The 27187-nt window shown below is 41.3% G+C and overlaps 1 protein-coding gene across 6 annotated transcripts in view; it reads right to left on the bottom strand.

Annotated features, from left to right (window-relative positions):
* bsnb (bassoon (presynaptic cytomatrix protein) b) overlaps nucleotides 1-27187 on the bottom strand; it is a 68015-nt gene that overhangs the window by 7577 nt on the left and 33251 nt on the right. For all 6 annotated transcript variants that reach the window (XM_067587242.1, XM_067587245.1, XM_067587240.1 and 3 more), the window contains exons 4-6: nucleotides 12628-12837; nucleotides 4198-10533; nucleotides 51-2145 (exon numbers count right to left, since the gene is read on the bottom strand). In XM_067587242.1, coding sequence (XP_067443343.1) covers nucleotides 51-2145; nucleotides 4198-10533; nucleotides 12628-12837 — 8641 coding nt within the window. The remainder of the gene's footprint in view (nucleotides 1-50; nucleotides 2146-4197; nucleotides 10534-12627; nucleotides 12838-27187) is intronic.

Raw genomic sequence — 27187 nt, 5'->3', positions numbered from 1 at the left:
AGGTGTGACAAACAAGTGTCAGACAGCACAAATTATTCAGCACCAGTTACCTTCACTGTCAGAAACAGCACAGTGCATGTCATCTACGAGGTAAGGGTCATCTGGTTTATAGACATGACTCCTTGGCAGATCCTTCTTGTGGTGGTCCTGCACATCTGGCAGCGAATGGCTGGAGCCATACTGGTTCCTCACATCATGGGCATCTGACACTCCAGAGCCTCTTCCCATGCCTACAGGCTTTCCAACAGGACTGAGTGGGCTCTCCTCCTCTGAATTCTGGCTGCGCATGGGCGGCCTTCCACTGCGGCTGCTTCTCTGAGACCTTTCCATGGCATCCCTTTCATAGGATTTACTCCTGTGGCCTGTACCATCTCTGGAGGAAATCTTGTCCATACCATATCCAGTAGACCTGGACCTACCAGAACTGTACATACGGTCCTCCTCCTCAAGACCCTCACGACTGGTACCGTAATATTTCTGCTGGTCATATGCATTCTTCTTCATCCCGTATGTGACATCATCCTGAAGCTTCTTGGACCTGGACACAACTGTACAACTGCCCCCTGTTGATGTTGTCATGGTGTAAGAGGCAAGGTCTGACTCCACATCCCGTGCCTCTTCAATAGGGGAGAATTTAGAAATCTTCTGCTCCATTCCTTGCTTCCGGTGCTTACTACGTTTAGAGGAGACTACCGCAGGGGCAAGATTTTTGGGTGTGAGTTTGTGGCTACTGGAGCTGCTCCGTGATGTGTGTTTATAATCATCATAGTAATAAGAAGATCCTCCACTCACTGTGGTGCTGGTGCGGCTGTCCACTGTGCTCTGGTAACCTGTTGTGCCTGTTGGTCTGCCATAAGCATCCACAGGCTCATCTTCAGGCCTACCATAGGCACTCCCACGAGCAGGACCATTCTCACTGCGATACCGCCCTCCCACAGGATGACCTAAAACATCAGTGGGTTGGCTAGTGTTGTCTTTTGTCAACTCACTGATGTCATCAATCATGACATAGTTCCGAGGAATATTCTGCTCCAAGTTAGAGGTGTAGAGTCCATCTGAGGCATAAGCAGATGTGGGACTGTCCACAGAGTGAGTCAGGCCAGGCTCCGGTGGGCGGTATTGTCCATAAGCATTACTGTAAACTGAGCCAAAGTTAGTATCTGGAGCTGATGTGGCCACTGACACTGCTGGGTTGCTGATGACCTCATAGTTGGTGGGGATTTTCTGCTCAAGGTCAGCCAAAGAGGTTTGCCGTGGTCTTTGGTGGACTGTAAGGATTTCTGCCTGGGGCTGGTAGGAGAGGCCAGGTTGGTAGGAGCTGTGGGTGGGATAAGGAAGGCTCTGGCCTGGCATAGGCTGACCGGGTGGTTGGAAGCCCTGGTGACCATGCTGCTGCATGGCAAGGTCTGTCTGGTAAGTGGACTGAGTATACGTGCGGGAGGAATAGGTTCCCTGGTTCTGGTAGCCAGGGCCTGGTGGGGGATGGGGCTGGAATGTTCCTGGCTGAGGTGCAGAGGATGAAGGGTACTGAGGAGGTTGGAAACCTATCTGTTGGTAAGCAGAGCCAGGCTGCTGCATTGATGGTTGACTTTGAGGGTATGGATAAGACATATATGATGAAGTTGAGGGATACTGAGAGGTTGCATTGAGGTCATTAGTAAACTGACTCAGTGGTGCAGTGCTGGGCCGTGTCAGCAGACCATTAGCATCAAAAGTTGCTGTGGCAGCTGCCATCCTGAGGTTATTGAGCTCGCTGTCTGACATGTAGTCTCGAGCGTCACCCATACATCGCAGGTAAGCCAGCTCTCTCCTCTCCCTCTCCTTCACCATGGTCTCCTTACGTTGGGTGATACCTAGTTCCAAGTAACGCAACTTAGCATCAATCTCTTTCTCTTCCTCCTCCAGTTCAGCTTGCTGCTTTCGGAGCTTAGATGACTCTTGTTCCACAGCTTTCAGTTCACTCAGCAGGCCAGCCTTGGTGACTCCCTGGGCAGGTCTGGGTAGGACCCTCTGGGGCATGCCAGGAGAGCTGTACATTTGTGCTGGAGTAACAATGGGGAGCGGAGTCTCCTCTGGAGGGGGGCTGGGGAGAGTCCTCTTTACTTTCCTCATCAGAGAGTTCTGCTGCTGCTGCAGGGAGGCCATCTGCTAGGAGGGAGAGAGACACATCAGCAAACACTGAGCTATAAACAGAATGTGTTTATGTAAATTAGACTCATTACTGTACATTCGGTACTCATAGAGGGTCTGAACATTTCTTCATCCCTAGACCTAAGTGAAGAACTATGAAACCTGATATGTTGTCAACTGGATATTAATTGACCTATGCACAACAGAGAGGTTACCTTCATCAGTAGTTGAATTACATAGTTTGATTTCATTATATTGATTAAAATGTTGTTTCACTGAAGCCAATGACACTAAGTGACATTTTCCATCACTGATTAATAATGTTAAGTAAAATGTTTAGAAGTGGCAGTCAAGGTAGTCAACACAAAGCACCTCTATTACATAACAATACTGCAAAGTATTGGAGTACAATTTAGAAGTACAATTTAACCATGTTGGTTGTTATTCTAAACAAGTAAATGCAATATATTAAATATTAGTCAAATGTATCTTTACCAGTACTAATAAGTGTGTTTGACCAAACAGCAATTGTGCTTTTTCAATTCACATCTACTATACATCTAATTTGCTAAAAAAAATATTCATTACATTCATGTATCCTACATTTCATACATGAATACAGAATCATTTTAAATTGAACAAAATACTGAACAAAGAAATGTGTGTTTGATTAGCTCAGTAAATGCAAACAAAAGCATGTAATGGTAAAACATTTTCCATATTGCCAGGGAACATCAGAAAATAATGAAGCAATTGTGTTTTGAGTCTTTTTCATTCAAATGTATTTTCAGACATATGTTAAAACTTAAATTTCCCTATACTCCTTTAATCAAATATCCACCATATTTTCCCCTTTTAGACACTGCTCAAAATATGCATGGCATGCAGGTAAGAACAGTCATTACAAATTTCAACATTACAAATGAAAAGACAACTTAAAATATATCTATGCTAGTCTATTACTTACAAATTAGTTGTGTTGGGTACATCCATGGTGACTTTTTAAGTATCCACAAGAGAGCCGAGTATGAAACGCTAACACTTAAGATAAGAAGTACAAATGCGCAAAATGCCTGAAATCGGATTTCTATGTTTGCTTCTCAGACTAATTTTGGCCTAAGTGCAAAGCAATGTTAATTTACTTTGACCAGCTGCTAACAATCAGGAAGACAGCAAAGCACCACCAGGATTTCTACACATTGTGTGTCCCCCTGGCAACTCTTAAGGGTTTGCCAGATATAGAAGACATGAAAGAGAGAGAAAGAGAGAGAGAGAGAGAGAGAAAACAGACTGAAAGAGTAGAAAGGGGAAAGATAAGGGAGGAGATACAGCAGAAAAGGATGATGGGAAAAGCTTTTCTGGCATGGCCAGCTGCTCTCATGGGAACATTCTGTCACTTCCTCCGATGCCAGATCCTGTGTGATCATCTATGACCACACAAAGCATATCCTGCATACACAGTACATATATTTATTTTGTTTTTTTTCAGACAATTAATTGACTACTTTTATAATGTAGAAAAACAGTTCATTATTTTGGACACTGAACAAGACAAATATTAACTTAATTAAAATTTGTATCTAACTGTGTCTCTAAATGGCAATTGGTTCTTATAAATGTGGAATTAACTTATTTATTTTTATATGGTTTAGCAATAGTAGCCCTTATAATGAAACGATAGTTTAAGTGCAAAAGATGTGACAAATTTTATGACATCCTGCATATGCCATGTCATGTCATGTCAGTGTGACCTCTAATCCAAATGCATTACAAATAAATGATGAATTTAATTATTTTCCTACAAAAAACATACAGCATATTATCCCTTGTAAAAAATACTTTTAAATGTGAAAATTGACATCACTACATATTATATCTCAGCAGCAAAAACATATTTGTTGTAGCTGATCAAAAGGCTATATATACTGTAATTTTGTGGGTGGGCTGCATTTCTAAAAACAGATATTTCTTCTGGATATATTTACCTAATATTTTTGTAATTATTATCATCTTATAATTTATTGTAACTGGTAATTTCTGTTTCAAGAAAAGGTGAAGATATCGTACCTGACTGTTGGACAAAGCTTGCTGATGATATGGGGAGAACCTGTTCTTGGCAGGATCCTCTGACGTGGGACTGAGAGGCTTGGGATCCGACATGGAGCGCTGCACACTTTTTATCGGTCTTGGTAGGGTCTGGTGGCGCTGGGGTGATTCAGCAGTAAAGGCCTTTTGCTGGGGTGTAACATGGGCCTTGTTAAGCTTCTCCTGGGAGGCAAATGTTGTCTCCAACATGCGATGAGGAGACAATGGCGATACTGGGGAGTATAAAACCTGAGGAGATTTGGGGGGCTGGCGAGATTGAGACTCATTTTGTTGCTGCTGATAGCCAATTTCCAGGGGGTCTGGTTTCCTCCTCTCAAACTTAGCAACTCCTTGGAGTCTAGGAGAGGTTGGGTCAGATGTGTTCGCACCTACTATATGCAGACTTGTGGAGTATGGACTTATAGTTGTAGGGACACTCAGCTGAGGGGCGACCACACCCTGAGACTGAGACTCTGGTTCTGTCTGGCAGGCCAGACTCTCTCCTTTGTGGGTCCTTTCAGGGGCTGCTATGTAATGTAATAGGTCAACCTTTGAGGTCTCTGCCATGGTAATATGGATCGCAGGTGAAACCCTGCTTAGTTGGTCAGGCTCTGTTTGGCATGACGAATCATTTGTGGTCTGAATAGCTATACTTGCAGAAGCCACTTTAGATGACCCTTCTGATTTAGTCTCACCGCTGGATTCAGAGTGCTTCGATACACGTGATCGCCTGCGCCTTACTGGCTGCTGGTCCCACTCTGCCTGGTCCTCCTCATCAGTCTGCACACTACAGTCTGCAATACGCCTTGTTCTCCTGCGTCTGTTCATGAATCTGTCCTCTCCATCTTCATCGTCTGTTTGCACACAACTGTCTGTAATCCTCTTCACAGAGTCATCCTCTGAGCCATCCCTCAGCCGAGGCATAGAATTCTGCTTTTTCATAATCTTGGAATCAGCCTGTTTGTCACTGCTTCTCAGAGACATTTCAGAGGCAGAACTATGAATAGGTCGAGCAGCCACCACGGCTTGGACCACTTGTCCATCCTGCCAAAACTGAACACTCTGTCCATCTTGTTGTATAACTCTACCACTCTGGTCACAGATAATAAAGCCTTGAGGGGGCCCTCCTCCAACAACTACCCCTTGTATAGCACCCTGTGCAGATGTTGCTGCTGCTGCCGCTGCTGCTGATGCTGCAGCCGCCTCTGCTGCTGCAGCAGCAGCTGCTGCCTCCACTGCTGCTGTCTTTTGCCTTTTCTGCTCCTCCAATTGCTGCTGGAGCTGCTGTTGCAGAGACTGAATTTGTTCAAGCTGCATTCTCTGCTGGGCCAGTTGCTCTCTTTGCATGATGAGCTGGGTCTCCCGTTCAGCTTGCTGTTGCTGTAGGACTTGCTGTTTGATTGTCTGAAGTTCTTGAATCTCACGCTGAACAAGTAGTTGTTCTTTTTCTCTGTGTCGCTGAAGCTCCATACGATCTCTTTCAAGCTCCTCATGTAGGCGCAGCTGCCGTAATTTCTCCAATTCAACCCGCTCTCGCTCTAGCTGCAGCATGTGTTCTTGTTGCTGACTAAGTCTCTCATCTTCCTTACCTTTCTGTGCGTCAGTGGGAGGAGAAAGTTTGGAACTTTGTGCTAGGGCAGTAACTGTTGCTTGTGGCTGGCCCTGTGGCAAAACTAATGGTTGAGGTTTACTGATGGGTTGAACTTGAGATTGTGTTTGAGTCAAAGATAAAGGTTCAGTTTGAGTTGGTAACTGCTGTGGCTGCATTTGGGCTTGCACTGGCTGGACAGCTGGAGGTTGTCCTTGAGCTTGAGAGATGGACGGAACACTCTGCGAGGTAAGTTGAGTTCGGTCTGTCTGTTGATCCCCTGTGGTTTGCATACCAGGTGCTGGTACATTTTGTGCTCCTGTGTGTGCTGCAGGTTGGGTTGGTGGAATGGTTGTAGCTGTTTGCGCAGCAACTGTTGTTAAAGGCTTTCCAAGGTACACAGGAGTTTCCTGGTGTGAACTGCTTGCAGTGGGCACACTGCCTGATGGTGTGGCTGAAGTAGGATACTGGTTTGGAGGAGGGTAGGAATATGGTCCCTGTGTGGACAGAGGCATTCTGGGAGCCACTTGAGGCAACCTGGTGAGGCTAGCCAATGGTACAGCAGTTACACCTGTTGGGTATGGTCTGTAAATGCCTCTAGGCATGGGACGCAGGACAGAGGCAGGCTGGGTGGTAATTGGCAAGGTAGAGGCTATGGGAGTGTTTATGGTAGAATATATCATGCCATCACCTCCTCTCATAGCAGCAGGGTACAAGGCGCGTATACTTGCTTGTCTAGCATTAATTAGGTTTGTTAGGGTTTGGCTGTTTGCCGTTGGTCTTCCATCTGGGCCATACAGTAGGTTTGCTCTTATTGATGCTAAGCTTTGCTGGAGATTTAGCCTACCTAAAGGCCCACCCCTTCCAGCCCCATAAGGTACCAATTCAGGGTTATTTCCATACCGACTCCCAAACTGGTCCACTGAGTTAAGAGCTGCACACATCCGACTGATCTCCCTGGCAGTGGTTGCACTGTACTGAGCCAGGTTGGAATCCTGTGATCCTGTTAGGTCACGTGAACTGTAGGCATGTTCAGAATTGATATTTGACATGGAGCCATATCGGCGAAGGGGTAATGAGGGGCCTGCAAAATCTCCTTGGTGACGCAAGTCTGTGTAAGATCCATACTGTGCTCCCATGCCAAGGTATGCACCATCATAAGCCTGATTCATGCTGCTAAGATCTACTGCCAGACCTCCCTGGACATTACTCTGATACTGACCAGCATCATTCATGGAAGGCAGATTAGTATCAGACATCGAAGGTTGTATTCTTCCTGAGGGGACTATGGGTGGTTGATATGGTTTATGTTCCTCTGTTACTCCCTGTGTAGCTTGAGGCTGCTTCTGTTGTTGTTGGCTGACATTGTAGTGAGGTGGATGGGGAGAATGGGCTGCTTGAGAGGTTTCAGTGGTGGGGTTTTTATCTGAGGATACTGTTGTAGGCTTCTGAGTGAATGACCCTGTACAGGAACCAGCAAAGGGCAATTTGTAAACAACATCACAACAAGCCACTTGGTTTTCTGGTTTGATCTGTCCAGTGAGATCCAAGACCTGAGGAGGGGGAGGAGGTTCCTCTCGCTTCACCAACTGAGTCACTGTGCCCGCCTGGGATGTGTTACTTTCATCAAGTTGCACCATCATAACATGGGGTTTGCCTGTGGACAAGTTCATTACTGTCGGCTTGTTTTGTAGCTCTAAGGCAACTCCACCATAGATTTCATTAGAAGCAGGAGCCCCAGACACTGACTGTGGAGCTACTCTAGGAATGGCACTAGCAGTCACTACAGGCTGGGCACTGCTTGTCTGGCTCACTACAAGATCCTTTTTCATCAGCAATGGCTGGACCTGATTAGCTAAATTGTAACGAGCAAAAGAGGATTGCTGTTGGTGCTGTTGGAGCTGTTGCTCAAGAAGCTGTTGCTGCTGCAGGAGCTTCTGCTGCTGTAACTGCAGTTGCTGCTGTTGGAGACCCAGGTTCTCCAGGCAGGCGTCAATTTTGGGAATAGAGGGGTCTGTAATTGTTGGCTTACTCTGGGTTAAACACACTGCTGATCCAACACCCTGCCCCAGATCTACACGGTTTTGCAAAGGATCTCCATACACAACTGGTTGCTTGGGTTGGGACATGAACATAGATCCTGCTACTGTGACACTAACTGTTGTCGGTGTTGATACAGATATGTGTGGTTGCTCTTGTGCATTCAAATTCATGATAAGAGGTTGCACTGCTGTGTGTCGACTAGATGGCTGCTCTGCTCCTAAAGAGTATCTTCTTGTATCAGCGGCCAGGGATGTTAGGTCCATCCCTTGGTCTGTCATTATAATTGGGGCAGGCCTCATTGGGGCTCTCAGATCCACCACATTAGTACCTGGATGTGTTTGGCCCTGGCCCACAACCATTGAAGTGCCTGGAATATTTGAGATTTTACATAGAGATATATTTTCCATAGATACTGATCCACGACTGTGTGCAGTTGTGGTGCTAATACCAACAGTTGCTTTTTCAACATTTTGAGCCATCTGTGAAGGATGTTTAGGAGACTGTTGTGATGGATGCATTTGTGGTGATGTTGGGGAACTTGTTGAAGGGGGCTGGGAGCTATACAAGGTTTTGCAGCTGACCTGTGTTGGTGATGACAAAGGGGAAGTAGATGAATTTACAGTAAGTGGCTTGGCAGGACTAGTTGTTTCAGAGCCTAGTGTTATCACCATCACTGGTGAATCTTGAGAGGACTGCTGTCGTGCAAGACGTGGTGAAATTGCCCTTTGAGTTGCCTGAGCTCCATGGGAAGCTGCAGCTGATGTTGGACCACCAGGCAAGGATGGCAACTGCCTGCCGCTACCACCAGTGGGTCGCACGGACGGTGTATGTGTTGGGCTTTGTGCAGGAGAAGTGGTGGGGGAGACTGGGGGGCTAGGGCCTTTGAAAAGGGAGAAGACTTTGGAGGTTAACGAAGATGCTCCAGGGTCGGGTGATGCCTGTGTTGGCCTCTGGGAGCCTGTTCTGTTGCTGGCAGACACTGTGCTACCTGCATTTCGAGTTGTGGCAGTCTGACTGACTTGGGCTTTGGTTGTGGCAACTCCAACAACACCTTCAATTTTGGCACTCTGTGTCATCATCCTATTTTGTGTTTCTTTTGATAGATGTTGTGCTGCATGAATTCCAGGGATTCTTGGGTCACTCCCAGTTGTGGAGAAGGAAACAGGTGCAGTAACCTGGGTAGGGCTTGAGCCAGGGGTTAAGACAGTTCCTGCTTCAAGATGTTGTTTACTGTCAAGTTGAGAGGCACCTTTCTGTTGAGAAACCATTTGTCCTTGCCTCTGTATGAGCTGGGCTTTCTTCATCATCTCCTCATAGACCTCCTCTGCACTTTTTAGTGTTTTATCAGATGGTGACAATGCTGCTGTCTTTTCTGTAGGGGAGTAGAGCGATGTAAAAGTTGGAAGGTTATATTCATTTCCTGATTTGTAGAGCTTTCCACCAATCATCTCAAAGCCCTCTGCTTCAGAGTCCATAGAAGGTGAGTATTCAGAACATGAAGATCTGTGAAGCTCCTCCATCTCAGCAGCCTGTCTCAGCTCCTCTGTTGGTGATGCATCCTCAATTGGAGAGAGATTACTGGGGGGAGTTTTGGATCTTTCCCTGCGTCTCTGTGCCCGTAGCTCTTCTTTATCCCTCTTTGTTTTTCGAGCAGTACTTCGGATCCTCTGTTGCTCTAGATCTCTCATCTGCTCCTGTTCTCTAAGTAGTTCTTCCTCCTCTCTGAGCTCATCCTCCTCAGATGAGTCCTCAATAGTGGGCAGCAGTGGCCCATGGGAGCGATGTCGAGCCTTCCTCTGTTGCTTTGCTTCCTCTAGTCTTGCCCTTCGACTAGGGCTGCTGTCGCTGTCATCCTCCATTGATGACACAGATGTGGGAGATGTTCCAGAGGTGTAGCTGGGAGTGGTGGCAGGTAGAGTGGATGAATATTCCCCCTTCGATCGCTCCTCTGGAGAACCAGTCAGACTCTCCATCTCTAGCTCTGGTTCTCGTAGGTCATGCTCAGTACTGAGCTCCATATCTCGGTTGTAGCTGTTGGTGTTATTCAGCTCGATGGTCTTAAAGCGCCGAAGGCCTCCTGCCATTACAACATCCTCTTCCTCATTTGCCTTATAAACACCTTCTGAAACCTTGGTGTCATCCTCAAAACTATTAGAATGGTGAGAGAGTCGTCGTCTCTCTTTGCTCAAATCCCCACTGGTTTTATGTGCCCTTTTGGTTTTCTGGTTTCCATATTCTTCCACCTCTTCTTCATCAGCACTCATTTCCATAATTTGCCTCCTCATGAACTCCTCATCTGTTAAATCCTTATGTGTCTTCTTTTGTCTCACTGGCAATGGTGAGAGACCACTTTCACTGCTATCTTCCACATAATCATGGCGAAGCTTACAGCTGAGGTCATCCTCTGATTCATCCCTTGCTGCATCATCATCAGGATTGTAATCTCGTTCCTGTCCAACGGACAGTGAATGTGGCCTGTGCTTCTGGTCTGAGGCAGTCTTTGACTCTAGTAGAGGCTTCATGGAGCTCTCTAGCTTGGTGATTTCTGAGGGAATGGAAGCACCTCTTTCATTGAGCTTGATTCCTTCTTCCTGGATCTGGCCTGTAATCTCGCCTTGAGAGCTGGAGATCCCATCTGAGGAGTAGCCGGTGTCGCTTAAACTGTGTGTACTTGATTTGTTGGAATCCTACAGAAAGAAAGAAAAAGGAGGAGAGAGGTCAGATGCAAAAAATCATTATTTTTTCCTAAATTTACTCATGGTAAGGTCTATTACAAGCCTTGGTGCACAGCTTGTATCACACTATTTCATCAAACTCATCAGCAGTGACATTTTTATGAGCATTTTTAGATAATAGGGAGTAAAATTAATGCACTGTACCTAATACAGATGAAATAGTCTCTAATACTAAGATATTAGAGAATAATTACATTGAAAAGAACCAACCCTTAATCAAACAACCAGATATAGTAACACTTAAACGTAAAATCAACCCAAATATTTACTGTGTATTGCATTTTGGTTTTAGAAATCAAGCAAATTTGACTTTGTACACAGTTACAACCAAGCAACATTTATACATTTTTTAATTACATTTTGCAAATATAGAAAGGGCACAACAGGATAATCAGTCTGAATCCTGATCAGAGTTTTTGTTTTGTTTGTGAATACAATTTTATTTTGTAGTTTATTAAAACTATTAACCATATTCTATTGATGTGGGTTGAGTTTGCCTTTCAATGTTATGTTCAAACAGATGATAAATACACTGACACACAAAGTGAATAAAATAGACAGTTGAACATACAAACATCTACAGACAAATGTCATTTGGTTACATGCTTAATCGCCATCTTTGACGCATTCTACATTGCATTCTTCGAACCGCTGAAGAATAACGAACATGCTTAGAATGCTTAAACTGTCATCACGAAGTGTCACACTAAACAAAAAGCTTGTGTTTGATACAAATAAAATAGAAGTGTACAAAACAAGTGGGAGAAATGGGGGAACAGGCTGAAGATGAGGAATGGCCACTGAGACAATGATGACGACGATGATGATGGTAAGGATGATGATGATGATAATGAAGACTGTGATGATAACATTATGATGATGAAGAAAAGGAAAGTAGGAATAATTAATTGTTGATAAACAAGTGATGATGTTATTATGAAACACTTACATGCAATAACTGCTATTACATGATGGTAATAGTACCAGTTGATGATAACTACTACTAATTAACTTTGGTAGTGCTGTGGATTAAATGTGATGTTGGAATGATGACGATGATGGTAGCGGAAGTAAAGAAGAAATAAGAAGAACAAGATCTTAGAAAAGAGCAATTGTAAAAACAGAAAACAAATGTGTGAACTACAAAAATTATGATTAAGATGAGAACGAAGAAGTAGAAAAAAACTAGATAGAGATCATGATCTCATAACAGCGACAACAGTGATGTGGAATAAAAGATTAAAATTATTATTAACTGATGATGATGATGATAATGATAATGATGATGATGATGATGATGATGATGATGATGATGATGATGATGACAACATTGGCGATGATGATTCTGAGAAATGGTTACAATTATTCGAACAAAGCAAAAAAAAAATCAAAATGGTGAATCAAGAGTAACAAGTGAAGGCGAAGAGGTTGCAGGTAGCTCACTTCATGGTGTCTTGACTTCTGTGCATCTTCAGCTATCTTCATGTCTCTTGGTGAAGTGACAGTCTCTGACAGTGCCTTCTTTGGTGAGGCCTTGATGTCTTCTTTTAGAGATTTAGAGGTGACCTTAGTCTTCTCCTGGCTCTGCGGCTGTTTGCGTGTCTGGTTGTTACCTGTGGGTTTAGACTGAGTAGGTGCTGTTTTTGAAGGGGTGGGAGACCCCTTGGCATAACTGGATGCTGCTTTACCAGGGGTAGATGAAGGTTTGGCACCAGAAGGATGAGAAGGACCCTTAGTCTGGGCAGAGGGCTGAGCAGATCCCTTTGTCTGAGTCTGCCCTTTGGCCTGGCTCGGGCCCTTTATTTGGTTAGCCTGAGCAGGGCCCTTACTTTGAGCATGTGACTGACTGGGACCTTTAATTTGACCAGGTCCCTTACTCTGAGCTGAGGATTGTGTTGGACCCTTAGTTTGAGAAGGTGACTGAGTTGAACCTTTGGGTTGAGGAACAGATTGGGCAGAACCCTTGGTTTGAGGGGAAGCTTGGCTTAGCCCCTTGGTTTGAGGGGCAGGCCCAGCCTGTTTCATAAGAGACACAGGGCCACTTACTTGGGGACCCGGTGGTTTCTGTTGTTGTTCAGGACCTGTGGGCCTAGGCCCTGAAAGTTGACTGGGCCCTTTCTGCTGAGGTGGTTGTTGATTGGCTGCAGCAGGTGCCCGGGGGGATCCCGATGGCTGTGTGACAGGAGCTGGAATATCTCCCAAGCTTCCTGACAGAGCCCGCTGCGTCTGGCAGTTCAAGCACAGCCATTCTTTCTTCTGAAACAAAAAAACACAAAGACAACAGCAATCAGGAATGTTGACATATAAGTCAAAAGCACATGGTTTCTTGTATCAAACTCTATTATTCATGTACATCAGCATAACATAAGTTTCACACTCAGAGTTTTCTTAGAGTCACCTGGATTCCAGCTGGTACCAACAATGAGTAAACCAAAAGGGAAACCCTTTAAATGGGTGACAATCTGACTCTAAATACATAAAATATGCTCAACATTGTGTCAACACATTATTGTATTACTCTAAGATGATTGAATGGATATAAATATGTCTGTTAGTTAAATAAATTGAATTAGAAAGTTGTTGCTTTATAAACGGTCATGGACTGCCAAGGACTAAGTACAGCAAGTCTGAAAAACTGAATATTTGAAAGCCTGTCCAAACAAGGCCTTTCATCTCTTCGAGAAGACTTAATCATTTGACAACATTAAGCACTCTCAAACAGGGTACCCAGAGGAAGAGTGCTGTGTGAATACTAATTAACACATCTGATATTAGATTGGAGAGGTGCAATGATCATTAGACCTTCTACAGAGCCCTCAGAATACCCCTGTATCTGCATGAGTAGGATTCGTCCTTCACAATTATCTGCACTGAACCCTATCTTTGGAGGTAGTTAACATCTAGATCAAAACCCATCAAAGACAGGATATTAACACGAACAGATTCAATTTCAGGTCAATGCAGCAGATCGATGAAACTGCTCAATGGAAAAAAATGGTTATATTACAGGTTATGAAAGTTGAAAAGAGAGATGGCAGCACCATGTTTGTAACCCAGCCCTCCTTTTCTGCGATAATCATCTGTGCCTCAGGCTTAAAGAGGCAGTGTTATTGTGTCACAGACGCATTCAATAAAACAAATAACCTCATAAACACCTCTATTGCCAATTACCATCTACCAAATCAATCATTTCTTTTATTGGCGTCATACTTTGACGTCAAAAGCATAAATACAGAAGATGGAATTCACACACAATCTCAAGATCAGCTAATAAATAAAAACTATGCAGGTGTTCAATGACTATATCAGAGGACATCTTTACTGCAGCCCTAACAGTCAAGATGCCAGAGAAGCTGACATAAATAATAAATTATTTATTTTTTCAAATGCCATTAAATATTACAACTATCAAATACAATCAGTACTAGTAGGAGTTATTGGGATTCTGTCACTTCTGTCAAATGTCTGACAAAGAGGGAGTTATCCGCTGGAACAATATAAATGACTGAGAAAAGCCTCCATTACAAGCAAGACAAAGAGAGATAGTCAGAGAGTGACAATCGTTTAGTCAGCAAGGAACATCCTAACAGCATGATAGAGATCTTAATCTAGAGACCCCAGAGACCAGCGTTTGACAGACAAAACTTCAGTGATACGGTCTGAAGGTAGGACACAGTCTGTCTTCTTTTACACGTTATACTAAAATGTATGTGGAGAAATCGATCAGGGTGTCTGTGTGTGTGAGTGAGAGATTGATTATTTGTTGTTCTCAGGGCTCCTTGTGTGTCCTCTGGGTTCTTGTAGAAAACACTGTTTAGCTCATTAGCCGCAGTGAATGACAGACAATCACAGACCACTTCTACTGTCTTGTAAAACTGATTTATGAAGGCAAAAGAATCTACAAATAATAGTTAGTGGGTGGTAGGAGACAAAGCTACAGCTAAAACCTACCAGGAGAGAAATGAAAAAGGAAGATGAGGTGGTGGAGGAGGAGGAGGAGGAGTAGGAGGAGGAAGAAGAGGATGAAAAAAGAGGAAGAAAGTGCTAGTGGAATAATGAATGTTGATGATAAGCAAAAATGTAATACTAACTATATTTTGTTATTATTGCAAAAAATAAATGCTGAAATTAATAAATCATACAAAAAGGGCTTTTTACATGAGTAGCACTGCACTGTAGATAGCACGTTTTCCTTTGTTTACAAACAGGCTCACAAATAAATATTTTGCTATCAGAGTTGAAATATCTGCATTGAGATCAGGCTGTTCATCATCTTTGGAGAATCATTGGACAGACTGCGAAAAGAGGTGTGAAAGTTGCCTGTGCATATTAAGATGTTTAAAGCTGCAGTAAATGTGCCCTGTGGAGTTTGTGACTGGTAGTAGCACCATAGAGCGAGTTTGTATCTCATGCTCAAGAGGATGTGACAAGATACACATTCCTGCCAATGCTTTTATGCTATTTCATCAATTGAGTTAATTGCAGCAATGTGCCAAGAAAAATAGCAATGCAACAGCAATAGGCAGGGAAGAAGACTGGTAGCAAGCAAACACGGATGTTAACAGTGCAGGATACAACTTCTCCAAAAATCGGTTTTGCAAATGTTTTATGAGGAAAGAACATTTGAACTGACTGTAAACATAGCTTTGTTTGTTTGCTAGTAAACTCCACAGGGCATTTCTGCCCATTAGAGGGCAGGAGTACCTCAAAAAAACAAAGTGACAGATACACTGCTCTGACATATTGTCAACTTACACTTTCAGCAGAGAGAGTCCCACACTCCCTGGCCATTTTACTCTTTTTTTTTGGTTTTTGTCTCAACAAACTCAGAGAAAAAATAATGTCTTCACCTGAGTTTATGGAGCTAGTTTGCCAAAAACAGCTCCCTGCTGTTGATTGAAATTAGGTCAACAAGAGTGGTGAGACTCAGCCTCTTGAGTTCATTTGATTTGATGTCAGGGTAAAAAAAATCCCAATAACATCAGCTTTATGATACCCGTAGACATCCATTGTTTCATTATACAATCTGCAGAGACTAGTAAAAACGAAAGTACACCTCATGTAGCTTGTGATCAATAGAATAACACAGCAGTGCTCCTGATGGTTGGAACACAGCATACATGGAACATCATAACAACTCAATTACAGCCCTTATGCAACATGAGTGATAAATTATGCAACTCTCTCATTTAGAAATGATGTCATTTGAATATTTTAATCCATGAATGCTGTGAAAATATGCAGTTCAGCAAGGATAATGCTGCAGCAACCTTAGTGTGGGCAGCTTCAGCATCAAAGGAGATAAAATAAGAGCCTGGCAAACACTTGGCCAGGTTGAAAAAACTTTCAAGGACAGTAAAAACTGTACCAATTATAACTTCACCCACACAGTTTGACAAATTGACATTCCCAAATACAGTGAACTACCAAAACCAAATACGACATGGTAAAGACATATATGGTGGCTAAAATCTATGTAAGATGCTATTTTTCTTGATGCTATTTTTGCATTCAAGATAAAACATTTCTTAACATGCCCAAATCCTACAGGAATCTGTTCTCTCAACTGAGACCACGACGCCCGGATGGAGCCATTGGCATGCCAAACAGACAGACTTGCTTTGTTTTCATCTCTCTCAAGTGCTCTACTGAGAAGCTATATATAAACAGGTGCAGCACTCTCAGAACTAGCCATCTGTGCTGCTTCTTTCACATGTACAAAAAAAAAAAAAAAAATGTCAGAGACAAGCGTCTGTGTGTTTTTGGCCAGCTAGTGCACAATGGGACAGAAAACTACTGAAGCTATGATGCAATATAGAAAGTGAAGACCTGCTATGTATGTACACATGTATGCATATGATCACATAATCATCCCTTCTAAAAATATCCAGCCTATGAAATCCTGCCTCATTTCCAACTTCCTCACAACCACATCCAACCTGCTTTTACTACTTTTTTGGGCATGTTCATAAAAGCAGAATCTAATTAAACAACTAAATGAGATACTAATGAACATTTCTCTTTCCATAGAGCAGCTTCCTCCTGCCATGTTGGCACTGCCAAACTCCCATCTTTGCTCCTGAATCAGCATAACATCACTGCGTGGGTGAAAGGGAGAGAGGAGCAAGGCCAAACCGGAGCTGGGAGTAGCAAATTATTCATGTAGAGTGCTTTAGCTTGTACAGCAGTGCGCGATGTGGGCAGTGTTTCTCCCACCTCTACACAGACTATGTAGAGAAAATCAAGTCAGTGTAAAAGACTGAGCCTCTGCACTTCTGACACAGGCCTTTAATGCACCCTGAAAACAGAGCAACCAATTCACTGTGGCAATCCCCCGTCTACTCTTAAACTGCCCACTGAAGAACAGCACTTCAACAGCTCGATACGTAGACATTAAAGTACAGCTAAAACTTCAAAAGTGACAAGTAATGGAAAATTTTCCTCAAAAAGAAAATAGTATGATAAGATTTTTTAACACTTATGAACAGTGGTGTATGCGGGTCTACTGTATGTGTGTGTGGCACAGTTGTATAGCAGCAGCAGGCTCAGCTTGTTGGTGAGATCATCTTGTTAGTATATTGGTAACCTCATTAAGAGGCAGGAGGTTAACTTGTCTGCTCAGTGGAGAGTGTACTTAACCTTGGCTCTGAACTGTAACTCAGATGCAGCTGACAAGACAACAAACTGTCTAATCTATCAATTACATTTGGAGCCTTTGGTGTCTGTTCTTATCCACTGCAGCATGCGATGAGACAACAGAGGTCGTGTTTGAGGAAATTTTGACAGAACAAATATTTTTTGATGGACATCCTTCATCCTAATAGTCTCTAATGTCACTAAACCTCCTAGCACCGATTGGTTTATTGCATATCTAATCAAAAACTCAATACATCAAATGTAACAGTTCACATTTTATTTGACCCTTTAGTAGAATTGAGTAGTTAGAAGACAAGCTAAAGTCAACTGACCTTGCTGTTCTGTCCAATAAAGTGACAACTACATGGCCTCTCTGATGTCCTCAACTAGTCATAGCTACTGTTTATCTATTCTGTGTCTGTGAAAATGAATAATTTAACGGAGGCTGTGGATATATGCAGCATAATGAAACATGTTGCAAACACAACCAATATAGAAAATGTATGTTAAGCTTACAGAAAATATTTTATGTTATTTTATTTTTATTTCAGTTTAATGTTGTCTGTATTTGCAACTGGTTTCTGTATTTGGTAGTGTTTGCTGAACTATTATGCTGATTATGTGTTGTCGAATTGGTGAAGATATTTTTGTCATATGTGTTTTTCATTTATTTGTTTTTTCTTAATTGTGGTGTGTAACACTTTATTTTACAGGTCCTTTAATTGTACGGAGATTGTCTGAGTAAGTTTTTAGGAAATTTTACAAAGAATTTTGGTGCAATTTGGTTTGACACACAAACTAAATATTTTCTGTCTGTTAAAGAATTGGATTGGAATTGGAAGGATTTTTTGCAAATTAACAAATCTATTGAGTGGGTACTTGCCAACTAAACCAACTTTACACTTTTTCTCTGTTTCTTTCTCATAATTTGTACCAAATCGTACCACTCTTTCTGTAAAATATCCTAAAAATTAGCCTTTAAATGCCAATTTCCAGAAAATGTAAAATAAAGTGTTACATTTAAGCTCTCATGACATAATTAGTAATACATATCTTAAAGTCATGAGGAAGTGCACTCTGGAGCTACTGTCTTATTTCACTGTTGTACATTCTCTACAGTAGATATTACACCATTTACCCAGAAAATGACTGTAAGCACTGCAGGACGACCCTGGTGCCCACAATATTTGAACTGTAAAATGAAACAGCTGGAGACAAATTGCTTGGTGCTTTTGACGCAATAGCAAATGTAAATTCTGTTTTGGGGATTTTTGCTTTTTAGTTGACAAAGTACAAAGTGAAGTTGAAAGAGCAGTTAGAGAGTGAACCTGATTCTGGCATAAGTAGATACTGTGAGCACCAGCAGTACAGTGATGCTCCATTCAGTCAGCACACAGCCGGAAAAGCTGCCCTTTCACTGTCAAAATAATGAGAGATTGAACACTGCAGGTTACCACAAGGAAAAGGTCAGAGAGATTGATCCCATTCTCATAGATTGATCCCACTCTCAGAGGAGCTTGCCTAGACATTATAGCCCTGATCACTCACACAATGTGTGTGTGTGTATGTGTGTGCAACCCAAAAGGGCGCATGCAAATATGTGCAGAACTGCGCGTGTGCCTGTACATGTGCAGTGGTGGCTGGATATAAATTTATCTAATTATGTAATGCAGCACACTTACAGAACCATGAAGGGAAGTATATTAATTATCCAGACTGCAAACCCCAAATGACAACCGAGGCTAGAAGCAGGTATGTGAATTAAAAGCACTTAGATGAGGCTTCTTGGTGGCTCATTTGATTAAGGAATGTAGCATCTTGGATTAAAATCCAGCCATGTTTACTGTCTCCCTCAATTTGGAAGGATCTAATAAAGGCAAAAATTGCTTAGATTTAATGGGGCATAAAGAGCAAGCACTCAAAAGTAGCAGATCCTTCAGGGTATAAAAGGTATAAGAGGCATCTTGCACAGAGCAGGAAAAAAGAAAATGCAACCTCCTGCAGAATGGTCTTCCAGAGTGTGGTTCAAAGGAGGATCTCAAACTGCCATGATTGTTTTTTGGGTTTTTTTTGTATTTTTTCTGCTAATCAATAAATCACACACTTCAAGTTAAACTCACAATACAGTACAAGGCTCCACATCAGATATAACAGTAATAAATTAAAAAAGTTTTCAAAAAATGTCTGAAATTGATTGAATGTGGATGCACTAAAGCATTAAACTTTAAAAAAGATCCAATAGGTTTCTCTGATGAAAACTATTGATAACTCTATGCAGTAATTTAATTATGGACAGATCTATAAACATTTTTCCTCAAACTAACATGACATAGAGTAGTGTCACATATTTGTTCTAAAATTGGCTCTTGGTACACCTAATGTAATAAACAACATGGGCATGTGAGGCAGTAAATTACACGTGTAAGGCTTCAGTTATGTATCTTATTTGTCATACTTTTTGTCTTACAATATTAAAGCAATGTCGGTATGATGTTTGCATAAATTTACAACTCCCAGTGGATCTTTTGGAGCCAGTGACTCCACCTTCTAGCTGGAAGGCAGCTATGCACAGTCTCTCTTGAATAGTTTGAGGAAGGGGGATTGGAAGCATTTCCTCCGGGTAGAGGTCACACCCACAGTGGACTCTATGATCTAACTTTAAAATACTGGAAGGCACCTCACATGTTTTTCTCTACAGGGCTTAAATCAAAGGTCACATTGCTCAACAGCTCCATACAGAATCCTGATCACAAATTGCAAACACCTCTCTATAGTTGGATCTACCCAATAAATGCAACAATGCATGAAAGTAACATTTAGAAAAAAAGGTGCAGCGATGACAGACCTGCTGAGGGAATGTGACTGTGGAAAGCTTTTACACTTCCTACCCATGGAGGGAGCCAGAGAGTGCAGAATTTCATAGAGAGATATGGAGTCCCGTGGGAGCATACACGCCCACAGAATAACATGAACGCACAGAGCAGAAAAACAAACAGGGTCAGATTCAAGCGTCATGCTAAATATTGCACTTGGAGTGGGCTGCATATTTAACAGCAACCATTTTAACATCATCTTAGCCCTTACTGCCTGCGCAATTGGTGGTGACAGTCACACCCCCCTCTTGTCCCACTTTATTTCTGCATGCATACAGACATGGCACCAGTATATCTGGATATGCTGTGTACTAACACATGTGCAAGCAGACATACTGCCTGTAACCTCAGTATTCCCTGCTTACTGTCAGTCAACTCACAGCACGAGTCTGTCCCCCGCACGGTTTCTCTGCCAGTAACCAGACCACAAGCTGTGAGCAAGAAATGTCAGCTGCCATTAAACGCAGTCACCTACCTCACTATAATATAATATTTGAGGTGCTCATTACCAGGACTGGAATGAAGATCACTTCCTACATTTACACTAGCAGACTTTCAAGAACAAGGGTTCAAGATTTTAAAATGTTGGTGTTTTATAGCATCCTGTATCAGTGGAGGGTAAAGCATTTAAAATGTAGAGTAAGAACATAGTGAAGGATGCCAAATGATCATATAAAATATCAAATCAAATAAAAACTGAGAGGTAGTTTTCATGCCACAGTAGAAATCACAAAAACAGATACAGATTCCTTGTGAGGAAAATGAGCAATTAAAGCAGGACTGCAGCAGTGCATGTCTACATTAAGCATATGCAGCAACACAGTCACACATCAAGTGTAATCCTTTCCCATAAAGTTTTACTTCTAAATGTCAAACTTTGTCTTTTCTTCTTCTTCTTACACTAGTTATCCCAAATTAATTCAACAGTGGCTTTCACATCTTTCCCATCAAAACAGCCCTCGTCATTACCTGAGTTTGAACTATTTTTGACACTGCACAACAAAAGCGACGGCCGTGTCAACCTTCAAAGTAAGAACAAAGGCCTGAATTCAGGGGGATAGCTGTGTAACAGCAATAGTAGATATCATCATAATAATCCTTCACGTTCCGTGTCTCACAGAGATTAATGAGGCATACAACGGAGGAAATCATAATTAATTTGTAATAAGTGAAGGTCAGGGGAGCAGAGGTGAATTATTAACTACCACGTGCACAGCGGCTCGCTGCCAAGCAGGTGTGATCGGGGTGAGTTTAAGGTGAGTGGAGAAATATGTCACGCACAGTTTGGCGCCCAAACACACGGACACAGAGACACGTTTGATAGCAGTTAAGGAGCTCAGACACATCTAAACACACAGCATGTAAAGTACAGACGCAAACAAGAATGTGTGCTTCAAGAGTAGCGAAATTTTAATTCAGTCAGAATAAAATCCACTGACTAACTAACCATACTCACTGTATTAAATCCTGTTTTCAGTGCAGTAATGTTCTGAATAAGAATCAAAGATCAGCAGAGCAGCGCGGTGTATCAAACCCATAGCCCTTTAATCCACTGTATCCATCTCTATTATTCACTGTCTGAATGAACAGTGGTTTAAGACTACCAAGTGCACAGTGCGAAGCGTGAGCGAGCACATGTCACAGCAGTGTGCCAGACTGTGCCACGCCACACCACGGCTGTGACAGGTCAGCAAGAGTCAGCAGGTATATAGGTCAATCCCCTGGGACTCCTTCAATGGGGACACGTGGTCAGGCCTGTGGATTAGAGAGGAAATGAAGGATCATCCACTGAGTAAGCAGGACTCAACCACAGTCACAGCCACTCATATATAGTTCAACCCACTGCATTAAAGATGAATATAAAATTATAGTAAGATGATCATCAGAAGGAGTTTTGCAGGGCCAAATATGCAATATCTCCACACTATTCTGAATGAAATAGCAGAATACGACGACTCAGGGTCACTGCTTCTCACACAAGTCGTTCACTGAGTTGTAACTGAAATTATTTTTACTCGATTAACATCACATCAGCTCACAACTACCAACTACTATCAATCTGAGCAAGGCCACAAAGAGTAAAGAATGTTGTCTCAGAGAATAGCTATTCTGAAATGAAAATAATATAAACATATCAAAAATTACAGCAGTCTCTTAAGTGGAAAACCGACTGAGTAGAAAGATCACTTGATAAAATTGTGTGAGGCAAATAACTCCAAAGTACAGCAGGTTTTGCATGTATAGCTGTGAAATATAGTGTATGTAGAATTGAATGTAAAGCATTTGAGGGAAGTATATTTTAATATGTACGTCTCTGCATAAAACACAGCATACAAGTTTCTGCACATCCAAGTCCAACTTTCATTACCTGTGATCAGCTCTGATCTGCCTAAAAGCATATTCCATATAATAAACCAATCTGATTAAATTCCTTACTATGCAACCTTGGTTATACATTGGAATAACATTCAAAAATAGCTAAGTTGCTATACATTTTGAGAAGTGTCTTCAGCCTCACTAGCCGCGCCATCACTGACTGCTCATGTGCAATATAACCTTATTCACAACATTTACATTGTCTGTCATGTGCAATAACTGCTTACAAGTGTCTGCCCATGTGCAATAGATACAAAAAAACTGAGTTCTGCTATTTTTAATACTCTTTTATATATTATTTTTTATATCATTTCTAATTGACAATTTACAATTTTAGTTACTGCTTTTTTTGTTATTTATTTATATTTATACTGCTTCTTTTTTAAATGTATATTTTATACCTTGATGTGTGGTTTATTCACGTTTCAGGGCTGCAAAACCAATTTCGTTGTACTGGAAATGTGCAATGACAATAAATGCTGCAATAAATTGTACTCAGAACTGAAAAAAAAAGAAAAAGACCTCAGACATGGAAAAGTGCAATGAAACATTGGAAACTCAGGCAAGATCAATCTAGCCTGAGTTCGCTGACAGAAACACACCTGACGTCACAATAATATGGAGTATAGAGTATTATAGTATGAAATATTTCTATTTCCATTCAGTTGATTTGTGCTTGATAGAAGTCTTTTTGAGCATGCGGTACTAGCCTAGTCCTCCCGTCTCTTTTAAAGTGTGCTAATCTGTTAAATCAGCTGCTGTAGTGTTGGGTTGGAATGAAACCCAGCACGTACAGTTTGCTGTGGGCGTCCATGTTTTCCCAAGCAGATGCACTGGGACACATTTAGATTGGAAGTTGGGAATACCGACTTGGAATTATCAACTTCCGACTATCAACTTCTGAAAGGCTTTCTATTCTGTTCTATTCTATTCTTAGCAGGTTTTAATGTTAGCTAATTTGCTAATTAGCACTAAACACTATTGAAAAATTTGACCTGATGATTGTGCTAGATGAAAACTAATTAGGATTCATCTTCTGGGAAGATGAATCCTAATTAATTACTGAATGTCTGCACAAAATGTCATAGCAATCCATTTATTAGCTGTTGATATGTTAGTCTGGACCAAAGTGGTGGACCATCTGACCGACTGTCTAGTAGACCAATACTGACTATCCATAGCATGACGCCACCAACATGGCTAAGAGGAAATACATGTATAACCAAGTTAATGATGATTTTTCTTTCATAGAGAAATTACTGGTCAGCATAAACCATAATTTCACACTCGAATATCACATAACTAATGTGAACAAATAAGCACATTACCATTAGTTCCAGTCACATGTGAAGTAACTTTCCTCTGAGTTGGATTCACAATCTCTCCAGCAGAGTGTGTTGCTGCAGGACAACAGTGTGTCATCTGCCGTTAAGTGTGTGTGTGTCTCTGCTGTCCCTCCAGGGATGCAGTAGCACAGGGTCAGGTCATGTTTTCTGCTCTTTATTTACGTATTCTGTCTGTTTCTATTTGTCTCAACACAGACAACAGGTGCCCTCTGCTTGTACACGGGCCAGTTGTTGAGTGTCCCACCTCAGTAGGGGGGCTCTCATTACATAAATAAAACACTGTGAAGCACCAAGACATCCAAGTGGTGCCACAAGATCATTTTGTCCTTAAAAGTATGTTTCTAACCTCACATTCTGTCATGTCACAAACACAGACTGGTGAATGATATTTTAATTCTTTTTTGCAGTGTTTGTTAAATGTTTAACAGTTTTTAATTTGTAAAGGCATCAGCATCCCTCTCCACTGGAAAAATCAGCAAGAATCATACAGCTTAGGTGGTGCAATTTTACAATTTAATATTTTTAATCTAACCTTTATTTAACCAAGAAAGATTTTATTTTTATTTTAAATGTATTTTTCAAGAATGTCATGGACATGATAGGCAGCAATACAATAACAGTGAGTTACAGACAAAAAAACAGATCACACAAAATATGTCACAAAATAAAAATTAAATCAAAATTAAATTACAAAATCTTGAATATAATTTCAACTTATGTAATATTTTATCCTAAAAAAACAACCTAAATGTCATCTTGAAACCACCCAAGAGCTGCCTAAAACCACAAAAATAGCTAAACTATGACTTAAAGCGACAAACACAAATAAAATACCCAAAAACATCTGCACACAGAAGAGAGAGCATACTTTTGCTGCAGAAATGATTTAAATCCACAGAGTGAGACCAAGTTACAGAAAGTATTTTCATTCTTTTGGACCCCACTTTTATATAAATTTCATATATTATGCTATTGTATATGCTTTTTTATTTCCTAGTTAAAAAAAAATGTCTGTGTACTATGAGTATACATTATCACAGCACACTATAGAGTATATCATATACTGTATATGGGGTACTAAATTACCATGCTAAACATATAATAACCCTAATCCATCGCCTCCACCACATCTAAATATAACTAAATCTTTAAGGGAGATTCTGTGGATTCACCTCCTCCATCACTCAAAGAAGTGAAGTCTTACCTAAAGGACAAGAACAATCCAATATCCCTCTTCACACACTTCAGAACTTGTAAGACTGCACTCAAAGGAGGTCTGTTGGGCTGACGGCAAAGTGGTATTTGACTCTTTCCAGAGTTTTTTTTGTGGTAAGCCTTTTAGCCCAGCTCTGCTAATTTGCCCTGAGAATATTCAAGATGAATTGCAGTGTTTATCCCTCTGCAATCTTATTTAAAAGCACCCAGTGGCAACACACAGCTCAGCTTACTTAAGTGAATGCACCTCTCTCTGTGGTCAAACTGTCCAATGTAGTCAATATAACAAGAAGTCTTTGATATTTCTTATTTGCACCTTCCTACCTCATCGATTACACAGTCATATTTCCTCATTCACTGTTCTCCACCTTTGCAGGCTTTGATCAGCATACAGACTTCATTGTCAGCAAGACAATAAGACAGAATCCCAACGTAGCTGAGTAAGTTGACGTCAGAGGTATGCACAGGTCAATAAGAGTATAGTCTGTCAACAGCATTATATAGAGGATGGGTGCTGCCATGGGTAATTTGCTCACTCCCAAAGAGTCAGATTTGCATTTTGCAAAAATCCTCCAAGGCAAAAACCAAATAAAGGCAGTGGCAAAAACAAAAGTCAAACCTTTAAACATACATCTGCTTTTCAAAATGTTAATCAAGCTGCAACCAAACAAACCTATTTTACACTACGATTGGCAGCCGAGCCAAAACAAGGCATGTGCCTTGTCACATATGTCTGTCCCCAGGACAAGTTAATCGGGCTGTCTCCTCGCCCCTGTTTTATTTGAGATGAGTTTCTAATACTCCTGGCAGGCAAATCTACAGCTAGCAGCCAAGCAAATACAATTCATGTATCTCACATTTATCTTTCAGACAAGTTACTCAAGCTGCAACCTATCAAGAGAGCCTAGTCAGATGACACCTTCATTGGTACAAGTCCAGTAAAAATATATGACTACTTATGCTAAACTAGTCTTTCAGACACATTGCTCCTTGCAGCTGCATACATGTACTACTTGGTTAGCAAGTCTGTATGGCAGTCTGGGCATCAACAAGTAAGTTGTCAGGCAATGTCTGATTTACATAAACAGATTAACTAGTCTTCTGGACGATTACTATTCTTTAAAAACCTTGAAAATATTAAAAAAATGTCCAATCTTAAAGCTTCACTCCCCTCAAAAATATATTTTTCTTCTTGTCACTTCACTTGTAACCTCACAACTAGTTTAGAGCCAATCATGGTCAAATATTCAAATTATACAAGTGTGACACGGAAACTTGAGGCCTCCAGTGCACAAACACTAATAATGGACTCTTCAGTAAAGGAGGATGCATCTTGTGTCCAGCAGTTAAACTTTTGAAACCAACCGTATTTGCATATTCAACAGTAAGAAGGGTAATTTAACTTTTTTGTAAAAAAAACCAAGTCAGACACAATTTATAACTCTAGTGGTGGATTTTTTATGTTTTAAAAAATGACTGGAGGGGATCTTTAAATATTTCTGTATCATGTTAAATATTCATTACTGAATGCGCATCAGTCAATTTTGTAGCAAAGAACACCCTTAAGTATCATTTATATAAGAGCTTAAAACTGCATGCTAATCACTTCCCCAGTACTGTGTGGGTAGTTTGATCAGATTTGATTGACAGTTGCCTGGCAACATGAGCAAACAACCCACAGCTGTCATCACATTTGATTTGATTGTTGCTAAATCCTGATTGTTGCACGTAAATGCATAGTCACGTTTTTCGAAATGAGTCCCGCCCACTATAGAAATCTCACATGTGACATAACCAAAACCATTTTTAACTTTGGCAGAAAACATTGTGTTCATGTACGACTCCATCACTCATAGTAAGGAGCTGTTTGAGAAAAAACAATAAGAGCTTGTTACGTGACAACATTTACTCAAGAGAAATTTCATTTAAAAATGAGCTGGCTGCCATATTGGACTTGTCTAATACCTGATTTGAACATCATTTGTTGATATTATTACTGATAATACAGGACTACATCAACTCATATGGGAGCTCTTTAAGTCAGGAGGCAGACAGGTCCATAAAAAAAACTGTGGTCATTTTAACCATTAGAGTTGTTAATGGAAGGATGAAAGGGTGGCACACCATGTGATGAGTCATAAGTGGTTCTGGAGAGACAGA

The sequence above is a fragment of the Thunnus thynnus genome, chromosome 4 (assembly GCF_963924715.1).
Source record: "Thunnus thynnus chromosome 4, fThuThy2.1, whole genome shotgun sequence".
In the NCBI taxonomy this organism is placed as follows: domain Eukaryota; kingdom Metazoa; phylum Chordata; class Actinopteri; order Scombriformes; family Scombridae; genus Thunnus; species Thunnus thynnus.
Note: the sequence above shows the minus strand (reverse complement) of the source record. Positions and strands in the feature narration are given on the sequence as shown.